The sequence below is a fragment of the Neodiprion pinetum genome, chromosome 1 (assembly GCF_021155775.2).
Source record: "Neodiprion pinetum isolate iyNeoPine1 chromosome 1, iyNeoPine1.2, whole genome shotgun sequence".
In the NCBI taxonomy this organism is placed as follows: Eukaryota; Metazoa; Arthropoda; class Insecta; order Hymenoptera; family Diprionidae; genus Neodiprion; species Neodiprion pinetum.
In genome coordinates this window covers 35,540,470-35,558,837 of record NC_060232.1, presented here as the reverse complement: position 1 = coordinate 35,558,837, position 18,368 = coordinate 35,540,470, and the positions used below count along the sequence as shown (strand labels likewise).

Here is an 18,368-nt window from a genome sequence, read left to right as displayed (position 1 = left end):
AACGGTCGATTAATGAGTTACCAAATGGTCGGTGGACTAGGATCGGCTGAAAGGGTATACGATTCTCGAAATCTTGCTGTCCGCGGCTCGGAAACGCCGAGACAAAGGAGTTACGGGGGCCACCGATGGATTGTCTAGAATTCTGTACGGTTGAAATGGGAGAAAAAACATCGCCGTGCGTTCGGTGGGGGGGGGGGGCACATTAGTCAGGGTATTGAGGTGAAATTTATACCGATCAGTGAGGAGAAAGGTTAAAGAATTTCCTAACGGGGAGGAAAGAATTAGGTGCCCACGACGTACCTTTATACCTTTTCTATAAATTGGAATCTTTCACGGTATCTATGGAAGCAGATAAAGCGGAAGAGTTCGATAAATTTGTACAGTGGACAGGCTAACGCGGTTCACCGTTCAAATGAAAAAGGTGGCTAACGAAATATTTATGCAGCCAGGCTCGCCAGCTACGGACTTTAGCTGCAGATCCGGCCGGTGGAGTACATGGTGGATTTTTCAACTAAACGTCGATAAATTAGTCGACGGCGTGAAAGTTTTTTTTTTTTTGGTGTGCGTGTGATGTACAAACGTATCGATATTGAATGAAAATTAACAAGCTTGTGGATATCAACGTCCGTCTGTTTTGCCCGCCACCTCTGTCACGCCGTGTCTCTTATTTTTCCATTGGTCTTTACTCCCTGAGTTACTCACTGCATCGGGAGTATTAGAATCTGATTTGAATTTCAAATTTTCATTTAATTCTCACTCATCCGCTATCGCCACGCTCTTCTTCCTTTTCTTTTTCATTTTCTTCTTATTTTGCTGCTGGTGCTGCAGATAAGCCGGACACCTTAATGATCGTAAGTAATCAAGGACCGAACGGCGCCCGGTTGGGCAGGGATTTAAGTGGTCGCAAGTCGCAGCGGGTGCCTCGACGTCCCCTTCAATACCGAGTCCGTGCAGTCATCCAGTGACACATTGGCGAGAAGGTGGCCGCAGCGAGTTCCTTCCTCCATTGTGTCTGGCGCTAACGAAGTTGACCATCTTCGATCCGAGGCTATTATGTACCCTGGATTATCACCTTTGGAAATTACCATAAAACCGCATCGTTCACCGGATTAAAATCCCTAAACGGCGAGGACCCTCGGCTCTTCCCAGTTTGCATGGTCGAGTTTTGCCTCCTTCTTTGCCTCTTGGCCGCGGGAGCGATGGGAAGTCTCAAAATTTCTTCCCAATGTCACCTTCGCCGTCTCGACATCCGTTCGACCATGAGGTCGAAACGATTTTGGCAAGAAACCTGAAAGCTGCCGGATCACGGGGACGAAGAGTTTTACCGAGAAGCAAATTTTCGCTGCCCTTTGTGATTCTCGGATCCTTTCGACACCCACCGAGACAATTCGCAAGGCTTCGTTGCTCTTCGACAAACGCTCTGAAGCAGGAATTCGTCGATGCGGAAGCGGATGGAACGGGCGTTGGTTCTCAAGAAGACGAGGAATCCTCCTCGGCCGGTGCTCGCTGCTTGTAGACGCGTCATCGAGCCTTCGTTCGGTTCGTAGTTTGGGCCACCGCGCGTCCGCGTTCGGCTTGCATTCCGATGCAAATAACGCGCCCCAGGGACGTAACGTAATCGTTGCAATTTCATGCTTCTCAGAAATTCGCTCCTTCCTCACCCCGCCTTGCCCATGGCCATGGATCTTTTTCCTTGTTTTCGTTTTTCCATTTTTTCAGACAAAGAAAAAAAAAAAAAAAAAACTCGTGCCTGCTGGCTGTAATCATTTCTGATACGTCAGCGGGTCCTTTTCAGAACCCTCATTATGTACATACCTACTCTCCACTTGCCGGAATTTCATTTTTCAACATCACTAATGAACAATACTTTGTAGCGGTTGGCGTAAATTTTCTTTCGCGATCTATTCGACACCTTGATTAGCCAAAAAAAAGTTGAAAACATGGAATTTCGACCGTGACGACGTGCCTTTTGTTGTCCGTCAAACGCGGAACATAACTCGTGTCGGTTAACTAGAACCGAAGGCTGGACGAGCGAGGTGGAAGGTTGGTGGATATGCGCGGAGTCTCTTTAATTATCGCTCACACCGTCAGTCGTTAATCTAATTAGACACGCTTAGCCAAGAGCCACGAGCATTGAAGATGTACAACGTCACGCGTTCGCGTCGGGTTTGCGCGAGGCATCGTTCACTCACCAATTACTCATTTGTTTTACTTTACGGGATGGCAATTATGCAGGCTAATGTCGCGCGTCGACCCATTTGAAACGACAGGCGACAGGAACCGGCCGTGTGTCGGTCGCTCCGCTTCCACAACCTACGCTTCTTCTTCACCAACCGACTTCGAAGTACGCAGCAGCTACGTACAAATACGGTGGAATGTTTGTCAGCTGTCGAACATTGGGCAGGATACAGATTTTTATCGTACCATTAAACAGACCCGGAATTCGATCGATGGATGGATGCAGAATTGAAAAAAGACAATATGTAATTGGTTGAATTTAAGGTTCCCTTTTTATTCGTTTTTTTTTTTTTTTTTAGTAACATGCGAGACAATTGATTCACTCCTGGGAGTAGAAATTTTCTTCAATACCGAGGTATATCATCGCGTTAGAAGTGAATTATACGTTGGGAACGAGTTATTGTAAGGCTGTCGGTGTTTTCTCTTTCGTGCCTGGATACAGCTTCTGGAAATATGCCGCATGAAAGGTTCAATTTCAACACTGACATGCCCCTCTAATTCCTGAATTATGCGATAATATTTCATTCCTGCATCAAAAGACCGCGCGCAGCGCTAAGCTCTGTGAAATATGTTGTTTCACGAATGTGATTTTGTACCAAAAAGTACCATGTAAAATGCTTGTAACATTACAAACCGGAAGCTTGACGGTATGGTAAAATGTTGAAACGATTGTTTCCGGATTTTTGCAAGTACGTAACAGATGAAAAATTCTTATCAAGATTCCAGTATCAAAAGAAAACGTTGACAGATATTTTAGGGATGTCAGAAAATTCGATAAGCTTTCAAATGATTCTAATATTCCAACATAGCAAAGACTCGAAGCGACTCGAAAACATTTCGCCAACCGAAGCACGCCCAAGTATGAAAATGACTTCAACTTGGAACAAGGTACGAATTACCGACCCCTTGGTTTTTTTTTTTTTTTCTTTTTCTTCGAGCGTAAAAAATTTAATTTCCGTTATTCCGTTTAAGCCTGATGTTTTAGCCGGTACATCGCGTTGCATCGATGCAACAAGGGTGTACTGGCTGCGTTCAAGACGACGCATAGTTCGTATGTAGATATTCAGAAGCGGAGCAGAGGTGGGTATCACCGTGTAATACATGACATTAAGTCCAACTGGCTCGCAAACGCATTACAGCACACACTCGCACACGTGGCGCGTAGGGTAATAACGCGTTATTCGCTTCGAGTGCTTCGCCGCCACAGACGCATCCGCGGTAGGTGAATGCGTACGGTAATAATACGACCAAGATTCCGTCAGCGATAAAAGCACCCTGAATACTTTGGGAGGAAATCAATAACTATAGGTATACGGAAGTGTGGCCGGAGGGCTGAAAAGCCTCGGCGGCGTAATGATTCTGTAAAATTGAAAATCATACTTATTCATCATGAGCGCAGGCTCTCGAGCAGCCCGGGAATATGATTTCAGCGCAAAAATCACCGTCATTTCAGCCCGTTAGATCGCGAATAATTATCGTTTGAATCGTTTTGTATATCGGATCGTTTGACGTCAATTTACAGCGGTGACAAATGACTGTGTAATAATATTCTTTGGTTATTGCTTTTCTAACATCGAGATTGGATTCCGTACGGAAATTGGTCTCAAGCCGACCCATCCATTTCATCGATATTTTCCCTCCTTACCACCCATGCGGCAACTGTTGTATATTAATGCAAATTATAATTACCGCATGGACGAGAAGGTTGTGCATCGAATCCACCCTGTTCCGGCCAGACAACAATGCGAGCGCATGGTTACCGCAATTGCATTCCACGGGGTCACCATAGACACTCCCTAAAGAGTCAGGAGTTTCGAGGAGCTCAACTGTGTCCATGAATTTTTTCATTTGCTGTTCCTGTTAGACTTGGACGAAGTCAGGATCGCGGGTCGCACGGACTAAATCTCTCAAAGTAGCAGTTACAAGGCTATCGAAGACGCCTGAACCTATCGATCCTGATCAATGCGGAAGACAAAAGTAGACCGCACGACTAAACGTTACGTACGAGGCTTCTGCGGTACAATAACACAACTCGTAGCACAGTGAAATGAATATCCATGCGAGTTCGTAGTGACAATGGGAGCTGTTGCGGAGCAAAGACACCCTCTTCCACTTGGCAGGTCCTTTCCTCCTGTACCGACGTGACACAAATCCTTTCGGATAATCCCCCGTCACGTGGGTTACAGATCAGAGTCATAAGTATAGGTATGGAGTAGCGGCTCGTCGGTGCACCCGAAACGTTCTACATTACAGATCGTTATACGACGTCCGTGTCTCGTCGTGGCATGAGTGCACGGTCTGCGATACAGAGATTCCGAACCGATTCACGTGGGTGTGTTACGCGTGTACCTGGGCAAGGCCTCCGTCTATTACGGGCCGAGAGTCATCGTCTACACTTTAGCACTTTATTTCGATGATATCTCGAACGAGCCGCGGCCTGCACGCGGGCCCCGTGGGGGTCCACTGTGAGAACCCAGCTACGTCTTGTCGCTTCTTAATTCTTTCGGAATAACTGTACACAAACAGTGTAATACTGGCTGGTCGGCCAGCGACAGTGTGACAAAAAGCTAGTTGAGGAGGCAAACCTCGACGGATGACGATGCGAGAGGGGAATCAAAGCGATGGTTACTAATTGAGTCGGACGAAATCGCGTTCTTCGTTCCTGATTCATTTCCTCCTCCCCGGCAACGATCGATCCTTCTTCGGAATATTAGCATCCTCGTAAATTCTGTTTCGTTACTCGGATCGCAGATCTTCGGAAGTCAAGACCGTGACCGTTTCTGAATAGGTATATTCCACAAGCTCGGCTCGACCTCGGAGAAAAACGGTAGACGGTTTTTACCGGGTTCACTGGTAGCCGTGACTCCTGCAGAGGCTGTCGGAGACTCAGACTGTGCGATCGTGGTGAGGATTCGACTGGCGTGCAGGGGAAGGAATGCGAAAACGAGCCAAAAACGCGCTGCGGCATTCGCGAGGATTTTGCCACGGTGGCAGCGGGGATCGGTAGGTATATAACAAATAATTACAGACTGGACGTCGGAGGCACGGAGTAGGTATAATGGTGAAATCACCGTGGGCACAGATGAGATGGCCAAATCGTAGGTGCGTCGTCGCCGGAGTCCGGAGGATCGTGCGAGGCTAATTAAAACTTTTCATTACCGGGTAACTAACTAAAGCAGCGTTTTATTATCTGCGATTAAGGCGATTTTACAACCGACCGAGAGGAGTTCGAGTTTCAGGGATTCGCGAGAGCCGAGGAAGCGTGATCAGGATCCCGGCTGTAATTACGCCGGCTCCGCCATTTTAAGAACGATTATAACCGGCTGGTTACAGCTACTCTTCTCTAATTGCTACTAACTTGCGTTGCAGTTGCAGGATACGCGATGTTAACAGTTGAATTTTTGTAAGACGTAATAAGTAAAATCGTTTTTACGATAATAGTTCCGAGCCACAAACGAGGCGGAGGCTCGGGTCAGGCATAACGCGTACTAGCAGACGTGGTAATTTCGTAAACGGTGATAGCCGTTAGCGCAACATTTTCAGCCGGCGTAAACGATCAAGCGCGCGCGTTTAATTCCCTAACGAAATTTTTTGTACACGCGCCCACCGAGTGGTAAAACTTTTTAATCACCCGGACCGCGTATGGGACTACAAGCAAAGTCCGGTAATATCGTATAGTGACAAAATCACGATTATGGTATCCTGTACACCCACATTCGACGCGTTGTACCTCGTGAAAATAAAACTCACCAACAACCGGCCGGACTCGCGAGATCAACGTCTGCGAGTCGATCGGGTGTTTTGTTGCCACCGATATCTTACAGGTCCGCCGATGATCGGGAATGACGAGTAGAAAGGTGCCTCATGGCCTGCCTCGGACAAACCCAACCCAACCTCGAGCCGATCCGGCCGCAATGGGAACTCGAAACCCATCGCATAACGCGGTGATTCACACGGTAGCATTCCGCCTGACAATCCCGGTCGAGAAAACCAGATTTGCGATTAGACGTAGACGTTGGCCAGGGTTTACCGTCACCTGACGACTCACCGAACAGCTGAACATGGACAGGCTGTGAAATCAAATTTCACACGCGGTGATTTGCGCTCTGTGTAGCTGCTTGACCGTCGGTCTAGACAGTGGCAATCGTATACGAAGATTCGCTTCGGTGTCCCGGTGATCGTCCTTCGAAAATCGGCGCTGCTGTTGAAGAGAAGAACAAGAAGAATCTACCAGAAGGAAATTGTCATTCGTAATAATGAACCATTGGTAACAGCTTTTGGGCGTTCCACGTCAATCGCGAAGAAACGTAGATTCCGATTTTCTCCAGCATTATTCCCGAAGAAGAAGATGACGCTGTCCACGAATCGCGTCGTTCTCGAGACACGTGTAAAGGAACCTGAATATTTATGGTCGTCATTGTGCCCGTAACGCGAGTATTCTAGTCCGACCGAAAGATTTTCGGTGGTGAAACAGCCCTGTCGTTTCGGTCGTAGCGTCGGGGATGATTCGTCACGATAAAACAGCGTAGAGGATTCCGGCTTCGCCACGCTTGTCAAGGTGGCTGACGGCTGAAGCCTCGAGTTGAAAGTTTTTCCGGTAGAAAATTCGAATCCCGAATAGGGTAGACGAGCAAGGGAGTTAATATCTCAGCGCGCGGAATCGGCGGCGATCGTTACGTTACAGTCGGCGCAAACCCAACGTCGAGGAGCGACGACTATCCATGCGAGCATTCGTCCTCAGGTTGCATTGCAGCGGCTCGCCGCGGACAACGAGAGAAAAAATCCCCCGAAGATCTGGACCTCAGATACGTAAGCTACCAGACCTCCCAGTCGGTTTCTCCCGACCGGGAAATAACTCTCCTCGACTGTATCTCGGTGCGAGGTTTCTTCTCCCCTTCCAGTCACCAACTGCAGAATAGCGCGCATGTCGTACACAGGATCGAGGTACCCACGGATGATCCATCACGAGGCTAACTTACATCGTCGGCGAATGTGAAAGAGCGCAAAGTTTCTCCGTCAAACCTACGATAAGGTTTACAACCGGTAGCCACTGCTGTCGGACTCTACGCTACTTGTCGGGATAACTTTTAGCGTTGAAAATTGTTGTTAACGCGAATGTGATTTAGCTGCGAAACGCCCGAGGGTGACGCAACGGATGGATGGACATCCTGCACCTCCTGCAACATTCGCGATATTTCAACAGCTCTGTAGCTCAGTGATACGCGTTAATGTATAGGATAAATACCGCGTTCGAACGAGCGTATAACCGCAGGTACGTACTAAGTTCGCCTTACGACGCATATACGTGCTCGTGGTGGTAAAGTGTTACGCTTTACGCGAGCTGCACACCGGCTATTAAATTATCCCGATGAGGCTGACCCACGTTATGCGGATCTCCGGCCACTTAGTACATCTTTAATCCTTATCTATACGCGTATCGCGTAACGTATGCGATGCAAAGTAGGCATGCGCAACAAGCCTACACAGGCCAGCCTCGCCAATCCCGCAAGCTTTTTCACCGCTGCTCCGTACCGCTTACTTAGATACTATACGTATGAATGATCCCCCAGCAGTTCACGTTCCAGCCGAGAGTTGGAATTTGGTGCTTCTGGATATCCGCAATATTGAAGTTGGAGAGTTCTGCTTTTTCTTCATTTACTTCCAAGCTCCAAACTCAATTTGTCAACGTTTCGTTTGAGTTGTGAGAAGGTCCGGACAACGAGTAATTCAAACACCTCATCAGCGTTTGATTTATCGTCCATGTTTCTTCGCACCGCAACTTTCCATAGAACATCGACGAGGAATGCTGTGTAGGTAATTCACGCCGTCAACGTGTGTTTATTGCAAATGACTCACTGCGGCCTGTAGGTTACGCGTATATTCGTCTAGAAGATCATACTTTCGAGTTGAGCAACAGCGGTGGCTCGAAGCGTTTACCGTATTGACTGTAACATTGTGTTCCTGACGGAAAGTCTTAGCCATCATTCGACAAAGTGTAGTTCTCGAGAGGTAATAAAACCTCGACTACCAGCTGCGGCTGAGACCTGCGGGAGGTTCAAGGAGTGAAAAAACAAAGATCAAGCAAACGTCGACACGACTCTGTACAATTGAAAACTACACTCCGTTGAAGCTTCTACCTCGATCGATTACGGATTAAAAGTTGACGGAAAATGTCGCGAAAAATATGCGTAAGTGAGAAATCCGAGGTGTCGCGAGTCTTCCGTTTCGGACTCGCAGCTCCCGAGACGTGGGACGAAAAAGGCGCCGATACACCTCCTGGCGTCAATGCCGATCTTATCTGATCCGTCGAGCCCCGTTGCGGGGAGAGGATCCTTTTAATTAGTCTCAGCTGAGTACAAACAGTGGTCGCCAGGATCAGTTAACTCTCGGGGAAGGAGCCTCGCGTCCTGTCTCGGCTATACACACGTATACTCGAGTTTGTCTCCGACTCGCTCGAAGATAGCGAGAAATGTCTCCTCGTAATACCGAGGATTTGTTGCTATTGTCCGGCGACGCTGACGCTTGACAACTTTCAGTCTTGTACCGGATTTTCGTGACCGACTCGCGCCTCGTCCTGACCACCCACAAGGCTCCGCAACCCCCGATATCGACTCTCGTTTTTAGGAAAGGAAACTCCGATCGTCGAGGAGTAAGTAAGCGGAAATTCAATAATTTCAAAATCCCAGACGATGGTCTAATCGCCGTTCTAAAAAACGTTCGATTCTTCGCCTCGTTTTATCGAGTCAGGTTGAACATCTTGATACAATCGTCGAATGAATCGTCGTGTTTAAGCTGACTCGACGCCTTTCGACGAAACTGGTTCCCTTTACCCGACTAAAACACGCATTAGACGCTTGAACAAGGCATAATTATGCATCGGAGGCGACGTTGTTAACACCGTAGAATTCGGTCGAGTACGAGGCATAAAAAGCTGGATGGAAAGGTGGCGATTAATCACGCCGGCGGTGAGCACAGCGGGGAAAAAAGGATCGCTCCTTCAATTTGGACCTTCGGCTATCCTGACCTGTGCAATCACGCCGCGGTGTCTCGCACCGTATCGCATATATTGGTATAGTTGTTGTGCGAGGTTACGTTCGGCTGGGTCGGGCTAAATGTTAACACACAAATTATGTAAATCAGACATTTGTCTTCGAGCGGATACTCGAAACGCCCGGAGCTGCAGGCGGCTGATCCCTCCTCCGCAACTCTAGCAAAGCATCCTTCGGGGTTTGGTTCAGAGTTATGACGACTAGATAGGCGGACCTGGATAGGAGGAAGAAGGAGAGAGAGAGAGGGGAGGAGGGATGAGCAGCGAACAAAAACGGGGAATAACGACATCGACAAGCCTTTTACCGGAAAAGATGAGGAAGAAAAAAAAATATTTGAAAGTATAATTTTACGATTTTTGCCCGACGCGGTCGCGTCCCGGTGCTTTACACATAATTTGTCGAGAAAACATAATTTCCGTGTCTTCCTCGAGATATTTATTATCGAGTCTGTCGGAGATTTCGCTCTTTGTTCTTCACGATAAAATACATTTTCGAAACTCGAATGGCCATGCGTCAGATACATTCTAGCCACCTTACTGCCGGTCTTTCGAAATTATTTACGAACTCGTCTTGAGTCGGCGAGCTGCAAGGTTACGGGCTGGGCTTTCTTCCAGGATCCTCTCGATCGATTCGATCATTGCTCGAAACGCGACGCGGTTTTCGGATCGTTACACACGCGTCTCTCGCGTGGGTGGTTCAGCTACGGTCCGCGATAATTCGACTCGCGATTATGTCGGATGGTCGTAACTTCGGATTAGCGAATATTGCGAATTTAACAATTTCAACGCTCATGTGTGCGCTACGGAAGCGAAACTGAATTTCAAGAAAATTTTAATAAGTATTTTATCGCCGCGTGGGAACGCTCCAGGATCAGCTTTTGCACAGATACAAACGAACGTCTTTTTTGTCGCGTAATTAGGTGGATATTTTGAAATGAAAACCGTTGCTAAAATTCAAAGAGGTGTTATTGCTACTCGATCAGCTGCAGGGGAACGTAACCGAGTATAAAATTAAAATGAATAAATCACCAATTCTTATCGACACGTTCTTTCAAGATTGCCATCTTTAGAATCCATTTCATTTTTTACATTCATCCACACCGTTCTCATAACTATTTTCACACGGTATATTTCGCATCGAGTGTAGGCATAGAAATTTCGCGAATTCTCAACACATTGAGTGGTGTTTCAAGTTAAACGTTTCTAATACTGTATTAACTTCCTGAAACTGATTTTCGAATTTACTATCGCAATTTGGTAGAATCCGTGCAATTTTCTTAATTCTGCGTCAGATGAAAATGCTGTGGAATGTTTTTGTTCAAAATTGCGAGTAGAATTCCGCGTTTTAGATACTACACGGAATTGGATACTTCGAGATACACACGTCAAGGTCGAAATCGAGCAGGGCACCCCCTTAACACACCATAAAGTATCCCTATTTTACTTTCTGAAAAGCGCTTAAGCGCCATGCCTTGGCATGCGTGTAGATGTGGGCGTCCCGGAGCCGTGTCTCTTCCTCGGCGCAGTTCGTTCTCCCGAAGCATCTCTCGAGGGAAGAAGAAGGGCGAAGAGCAAGCGATTCAATTTATGTACCGACAATGTGGCTTTGTCTCGCCAAATTATCATACGAGAACCAACATGCATAATTTAAGTCCGAGCTACGGCATAACAGTTTCCCCATTATCATATCATAGACCCCATGGAGGCGATTCGTCGCACGCACACTGGCGGGCCTTTATTCCTCACCGATGCCCGTCGAGGGATACAAACGCGAGTGTATCGTGCGTGTCTCGATCGATCGATCGATTTCAGCGAAGCTCCAAGCCCTGCAAGCCTCGGGCTCGTAAGTCTTGCTTCGCGTAGGTATGCACCTACTCGGCAACGGAGCGTTGCTGAAGGTTGTACGCGGTGCAAGTATCTTTACTCGCGGAAGGTTTAAACCCGGACAAGCGCTTTCACGGCGCGAAGGCGTTCAATGAAATATACACTTCGAGTTGTACGATTTCTCGCATTTATTTCACTGTGCGTGCACACTGTGCCTACCTGTACTGCCTGCTCCAAACCAGAATCGAATTCCCAGCCGCCATAAGGACGACGTTACGTAGGTACGTACCTCCGATCGAGGTACACCCTCTACTGCGATCTCGCGGCTTACCGCGACCGAACGCCGAGCGTCGATTCGATCAGCTTTGTTCCAAACCGAACCACCGATAACGAGAAAACGGGTCTAGCTACGTGGGAAAAAACATTGCGATTTTCTTATTGCTCGTTTTTAATTAGTCTACTTGGATTTAGACAGAAAATTGAATTTGGACATTGTTTTTTTTTTCTCGGTAATGAGTGACTTAATTGGTAGTAATCGATTATTTAAAGAAACTCGTCGGGGAAACTTGGAGCTTTTTTGATTGACGTGAAGTTTTCAACCATCACGAAACACGTGTAATGTAGGAATTTTCCGGTCTATTTCAACGAAATTTATCTGACCATTACCAATTGCATGGAAGCGACATAATAAATTGATCGCTTATCATCGGTATGCAAATTCGATGCTAAATCATCATACATCATATGTCGTACATCATACATCATACATTATACATCATACATAGTATTAAAGTTCGAAACCAAAGTTTGGATGTTCGGATGTTCGGATGTTCAGAAAGTGACGTTACCCAAAATTTTTTTTCTCTTGACCTCATCGATCTATAGTAACCGAAAATCGGCTAGCCGAATCCCTCAGTCTGGAAATAACCGCGCAGTAGAGCGGACGTATGAGAATCGCGCTCCGCAGATTTCGAGTACCGGGTTCTCTATCTCCTGGATCCTGCGCTCCGGGTCCGCTTCCTGGTGTAACTCGACTTCCAGGACAAGCGCTCTGTAGTTCTGGCTGTCCAGGTCCTTGACCTGGTAACTTTTGACCTTCAGGACTAATTTTTCGTAGTTCTGGCTGTCCAGGTCCTCCACCTGGTGGATCTTGACATCCAAGGAAAGCGCGCCTTAGTTCCTGCGCTCCAGGTCGGTTACCTGGTGAAACTCGACTTCCAGGACAAGCGCTACGTAGTTCTGGCTGTCCAGGTCCTTGACCTGGTGACTTTCGACCTTCCGGACTAATTTTCCATAAATTTGGCTGCCCAGGTCCTCCACCTGGTGGATTTTGATATCCAGGAAATGCGCTCCGTAGTTCTGGCTATCCAGGTCCTTGACCTGATTATTTTTAACCTTCAGGACTAATTTTCAAGTTTGCGTGTTTGATTATTGAAAACGTCATGTTTTGTACCATCAAACCAATATACATGCTTCAGATAACCTTTTGAATCAGAAAAAAACCGAACGACCAGGATCAACAAATTGCGATTGTTGAGTGGTTGGCATTGTATACATAGGAATACATGACAATAACGTCGTTCAATTAGAGCTAAAATCGCTGTGCTTAGTGTTTCAAATCTTTCAGCACTTAGCTGATTGTTCTGTGGTATTATTTGACGAAATTTATTGTCGTAAAATCACAACACGTTAATACTTACATGCATGTGTAAACGTGATTTGTAGCATTATATAGAAAAAATCTTACGGGCAACAGTCGCGATGCAAAATAATGCCAATTAAAACGTTCGTCTCTGACTGCACGATGATAGGTAGAAATGCAGGTTTCTTATATTGTATTCATCGTCGCCTCTGAGTCATCGACAGGATAATTATACATGGACGAAGGTATAATATGGTCAGAGAGCTCGTTCGTTCGTTGGTACGTCGGTAGCAAAGAACTACCGTGTTTGGGCCACCCACTTCGCGATTACATACCCGCTCGTTCGATCGACGTGTACCTACATATACGCACATGCATGCCCTGCGCGGTATGTACGATTATAACATATATATATACATAGGACGAACTAACCCTAAGGATATCTTATATTTGCCGGATCTGCATAATGGATCCATACCGCGGGCATGCATTATACCCGTGCCCGAGTGTGTACATATATATTATATATAATATATACGTATATATACAACGCGTATCGAGTGAGTTGGTTTTAAACCCGACCGCGTCCAAGATTACGGGAGAATCGATTTACCGGTTATATACACGATTCGGGATGCAGCGGCCGCTGCTACCGTCGCGAAAATATACCTTATCGCGTTGTATTTAAAAAAGCTACGCAAATCGACGCGGTTCTCCTTTAGCCATATTATACATATACCCACTTAATTCGCGGAGACAAATTTCATCCTAAGATTTTATTCCAGCATCGAAAACTTCGTCTGTAATTCTTAAGAGGTAAGAATTAGGCGGAGTTGAAATTCCGAATTTAATAAGTTTTGAAAGTGACAAATTTCGAATTTTTTGGTGGAGACGGTTGAAGCAAAGAGATCAAACTTTGACGAAACGTTAAGGTTTCGAAAGTGCGAAAATGAGAAAATTTTAAAATCTGCAACATCGAGATTCTGAATGATCGAAGATTTTCGGTTCTATGAATTTCTGGCTTGGTGAAATTTCACCACTTTGATCTTTCTTTGTTTTGGATTTTCGATATTTTTACGTTCGGAATCCTGGTAATTCTGATTTTTTACACCCATTCGTAGAGTAAACTGCGCTGCGTGAGTATATTTCAACTTTCGGAATCTTACTCTATCTCAACTTTGTTTTCGGAATTTTGCTCTGTCGGAACTTTACTTTTCGAAAATTTGTTGTATCGTAAGAGTTTGATTTCTGTATTTAAAGTTTCGCCACAAATTAATTCGAAACTAGGCGCTTTCGGAACTTTTAAAATTCGGACCTCCAATCGCGCTCCGTAAAAATACTATCTTGCACTTTTAAAAATGTGCAAGCGTCGTAAAATATAATCTGAGATTTCTGTAAATGCAATGCTTTTGTCGTAATATAAAAAAATATTTTCACCTCGAAACGGAAGAATTATTTGGTTTCACGGCGGAGCGAGCACTCCTTTCCTGTATCGTTCAAAGGGAACGGACGTTAAGCCCTTGCCCGAACAGTCGTTGGGTATTTCATAAACGAGTTCGAAGGATTCTGATTCGTACGTAGGTAGGTACACACAATGAGATTCGGCCAAGCGGTGGTCCCGCGCGATTTTTGTGTACCGGTCGCTCGGACGGGTTGTTCGAGAGTTGTACGAGAATCGCGAACACCGCTCGAAGCCTAACCATTAGCTATAAATACGTACTAAATATTCCCATAAATCAGACCAATAGTCACATTACATGCCGGGGTCCTTGCCTTAAGAATATAACCAGCTTGGCTTCTACAACTCACTGCCGAAATTTTCTTTTTTACCATATTATATACACGGATGCGGGGATTCGGTGCGGCTGAACATTTTTTAATTTGTTTTTTTTTTTTTATCTTCACGATCAGTTGTTTCCTCCTTTTTTCATTTCCTCGTACAAAGTCTTGCAAATATATGTCGGAGTAAAAGCTGTACCTGCTTCTTTGACGTTACACCGTATTATCTTGGAGTTATCCGTTGTGAGTTGATTTATTATGCGCAGGGCTATATACGGAATTGGGTGTTACGGGATAAACACCAAACGGCTAGGTGGTCTAGTGGAGTAAGGCTCCGGTAAAGCATCGCTAGATACCAGGTTCGATTCCTGGCTCCGTCGTTAATTTTTCGAATTTACCAGTTTTTCAAATTTATATCTTCAACAATGAAAAGGCCTCGTGATTAATGTTAAATATTGATAATGCATATCCGCATTTCAATTATTAGACGGTCATTGGCTGTCTTACGGGCTTCGCATCAGAAGCGTAAGATTCCAAAATGTAAACACACTTGCAGACATTCTTACAGTTGTGCTCAAGAGGAAGAACACTTTCTATTCATAAACACCAAACGTAGTCGCAATCACGGGATTAAGGGAAACTTGTTGATAAACAAGAGGGGTACCGATTACGGGAGCGGAGAGAAACGGCAGTCGGAGCCGAGCCTCCGGACAAATCGGTCTTGATCCCGGATATTGTGAATTCGTTGATTCCGCGATAATATGGACGGCGTTACGAACGATGGGACGAACGAGTCTCCATTGACTCCGACATACAGGTATGTGTACACACATGTATGTATGTATATATATATATTGGACCGAGATATTGTGTTATTTAGTTATAACCAGTCGCTGCAATGCGGATCTTTATTCATCGTTTCAAAATTGTACGATCTTCTTGAGTCACTTTAAAGTTGAACGTAAATCACCCGAAAGCCGCGATACATGTTTACTTGAACCGCAAACTCAATTAACGACTGTTTTCAAATAAAATAATTTGGAGCATTAATTACTGCTCTGTAATATACGATGTTAATTTAAATTCGCAGTCAAGTGTTGAAAGAATTGGAGTAAAATATGTTCACGTAATCTTTTTGGTTATACACGATTTAACGTAAACACAGATAGAGAGATGAATCACTCCAAAGAAATATCAGTTCCACTACATGATAATCTGAATATCGCAGCTCGTACCTAACGTAAAACATTCGTCGCGTTCTGATCGTATCTGCAGGTTTATTCGTCGTTAAACTCCAGTCAGAGACGTCCTTCGTTCGTCTTAATAACGTTTAAGCCACCGGAATTGCGGTCGTTTATGTTTATCAGATTTAATAATAAGATTCAGCCTAACGAGCGAGCCATTAATTTCGGCAAAAGTATTCTCTTATCCGCAATTCTTCCTTCGACAACAAGAAAATAAATTATGAAAACGGTGGAAAAAAAAAAAAAAAAAAAAAAAAATGCGACCGCAGCGATTAAAAACCGGGTAATTGAAAATGCAAACCCGACGGAATCAAGAAGACTCCAGTTTGAGAAATGAAAAATACCCGCGAGTGACGTCGCGCGAAAACTTGCGTCATCGGAGAAGAAGTTGAAATAAAAAAAAAAGTGTACAAAAAAATATTTTGACAAGTATGAAAAATAAAAAGCCAGGCCTTAGTAAAAACTGGGAATGTGCAGCGTTTCCCGTGTCAGCTCTCACGGTACGAGTCACTGATTCATAAATGACCCATGTGAAACACTGAGCGCCGATAGTCATCAGCTTGTTAAGGGGGGGGTAAGGTTAATTCGGTGAAAAAAAAGCATGTTTTTAAGATTTTTTTTTGGCAATACAGATGGTGTTAGTTTATTCAGGCAATCCATACATGATAATGTAACATTTGAATAATATTTCCCTAAATTTTCATTGCAAAATATCAAAAATTGAGCGACTGACGATGAATCTCCGGAGGCGCCTCGAGAAAAAGTTGTTTTGCGGTGCCCATCATAACTCGCAACCAAATCATGTGAAACGAAAAAATCAAAATGCATTTGTTAAAGGAGATGTTTGTCGAGGTATTCACGGGAGGATTTTTTTTTTTTTCGATTTTTCGATTTTTCGTAGCACTTGGAAGCCAAAAACCAGATTTTCGCTAAAAAAAACGTCTAATTTGTTGTTGTAAAATTGATAATTATTGAAAAAAAAAAAAAAGCTCCCGACAATACCTGGTGAATAATGTGAAAAAACACTGTGCAAAATTTCAAAACGATTCGTCCAGTAGATTTTTAGTTATGGTGGGCACGGACTCCAAAAATGACAAGTCTCAGAAAAACGCTTTAGAGTTTTGCGTACTGAAAAATTCAACATAAAATTCGATAATTTTTCTATACTCCCACAGAGTCGTCGATGCCAGGTCCGTAGAGCAAAAGGCTTCCATCAAGATGGTCTAGAGCATCTTTTTGCATTTGTCTACGCAAAACTCTTTCTTCTTTACTGTCACGCGCTGCTTGCTCCTCTGCTCTACTAATTCGCAACTCGTCAGCTTGTCGTGCCCATTCGTGAGAACTTGGCCCTGTCGGGATGTGCATCTCTTGCATAAAGGCCAGCAAGGCAAAAGAACCTTCATTGAAAGTACATGCAGCTACATGAGCTGCAATTTCAACGATTGTAGCGGTGCCACTGACAGACTTTGGCTAATTTTTCGGGGCATTTTTCGATGTACGAACACGAACGATAACAAAGTAACACTTTCGATGTACGAATTGAAGGAAAACAGAGTCAAAATTTTAGCGTCACTTGTTACTGCTCAGCACGGCGTACAGTGTTTAACTGATGTATATACCATGCCTCGAATATTCTTGACTCTACCTGAACAGACCCGTTTGGTTTTAATTGGGCCGGGTGAGCGCGTCGCGTAACTGTCGGTCAGGTATAAAACCTCATCCCGGAGCAACGGACGCTTAGTCATAACTTCCTCAATTTTGCTTCAATCGACTTGAAATTTTAACACAATATTCTTGACATATTGTGCAATCAATTAGAAAAATAAAAAAAAATTGAAAAAAAAAAAAATTTAATACCTTACCCCCCCCTTAAGTTCCGCTGTATTTTCCGTCTGAAACGCGACAGCGCATCCGAGCAATGCGATGTTGCAAGAAAAGGAGACAGGGAGTTGGAAAAAAAAATTCGAAAAAAAAAGCAAAAAACGAAATGACAATAAGTATGATAATAATTTTTAGCAACTCGCGAGAGATCGCGCAGTGTCTGCGTCCAGGCATAAAATAAAGACGCGGGTCGCACAGGTCCGACATTTCGGCGTGCGATCTCCTCCTCCAGGCTAAGCGAGTCGCTTTATGTAAGGCAGATTTAGATAGCGGGAGAAAATCAGGGAATCTGCTCCTACAAATTTTCAGCTCAGACGCGAAGAGGCCCTCAGGTTTTCGCACGAGGGTCACGCGCTGAGTTAACTCCAAAATTTACGACCTTTTCAGGAAAGTGCTGCTTTGTCCAACGGTCTCGTTTCGCGTACTTCGCTCTGCATGCATCCGCGATTTAACGCGTTATATACCCGAAGCCAAGTACGCGAGGAAGCGGGGAAATTCTGATTTTGAGCAGCGAGAATCGTTTTACATTCTTTTTTTTTGTAGGATTCTGATTAGCAGCTGAATCTCAGCGTGTCGAGTGCGACCGATTATTTAATTCATGAACAACGTTGTTTTTTTTTTCTTGCATCGATGCGCAAAATATTCCACTGTCTTTAAGTTCGTGTAAGTTCTTGAAAATTTTATACCAAAGTTCAATATAATATGGAGTTAA

At 44.8% G+C, this 18,368-nt stretch overlaps 3 protein-coding genes across 13 annotated transcripts in view; 1 reads left to right on the top strand and 2 right to left on the bottom strand.

Moving 5' to 3' along the window:
• LOC124224833 (lachesin-like) overlaps positions 1–18,368 on the bottom strand; it is a 287,180-nt gene that overhangs the window by 18,524 nt on the left and 250,288 nt on the right. The gene's annotated exons all lie outside the window — the stretch shown is intronic.
• Positions 1–18,368, top strand: part of Prosalpha5 (proteasome alpha5 subunit) — a 153,616-nt gene that overhangs the window by 93,679 nt on the left and 41,569 nt on the right. The window contains exon 6 of one of the 3 annotated variants that reach the window (XR_011176706.1): positions 15,088–15,348. The exons of 1 other annotated variant lie outside the window; for it this stretch is intronic. The gene's annotated coding sequence lies outside the window, so the exon portion shown is untranslated. Of the gene's footprint in view, positions 1–15,087; positions 15,349–18,368 lie in introns of those variants that run through there. One more of the 3 variants, XM_046626328.2, reaches the window with a different exon arrangement.
• LOC124219091 (Wnt oncogene analog 2) overlaps positions 1–18,368 on the bottom strand; it is a 71,881-nt gene that overhangs the window by 28,547 nt on the left and 24,966 nt on the right. The window contains exon 1 of one of the 9 annotated variants that reach the window (XM_069134593.1): positions 3,928–3,949. The exons of the other annotated variants lie outside the window; for them this stretch is intronic. Within the exon in view, the coding sequence (XP_068990694.1) occupies positions 3,928–3,932 (5 nt within the window). The 5' untranslated portion in view covers positions 3,933–3,949. Of the gene's footprint in view, positions 1–3,927; positions 3,950–18,368 lie in introns of those variants that run through there. 9 annotated transcript variants of the gene reach the window in all.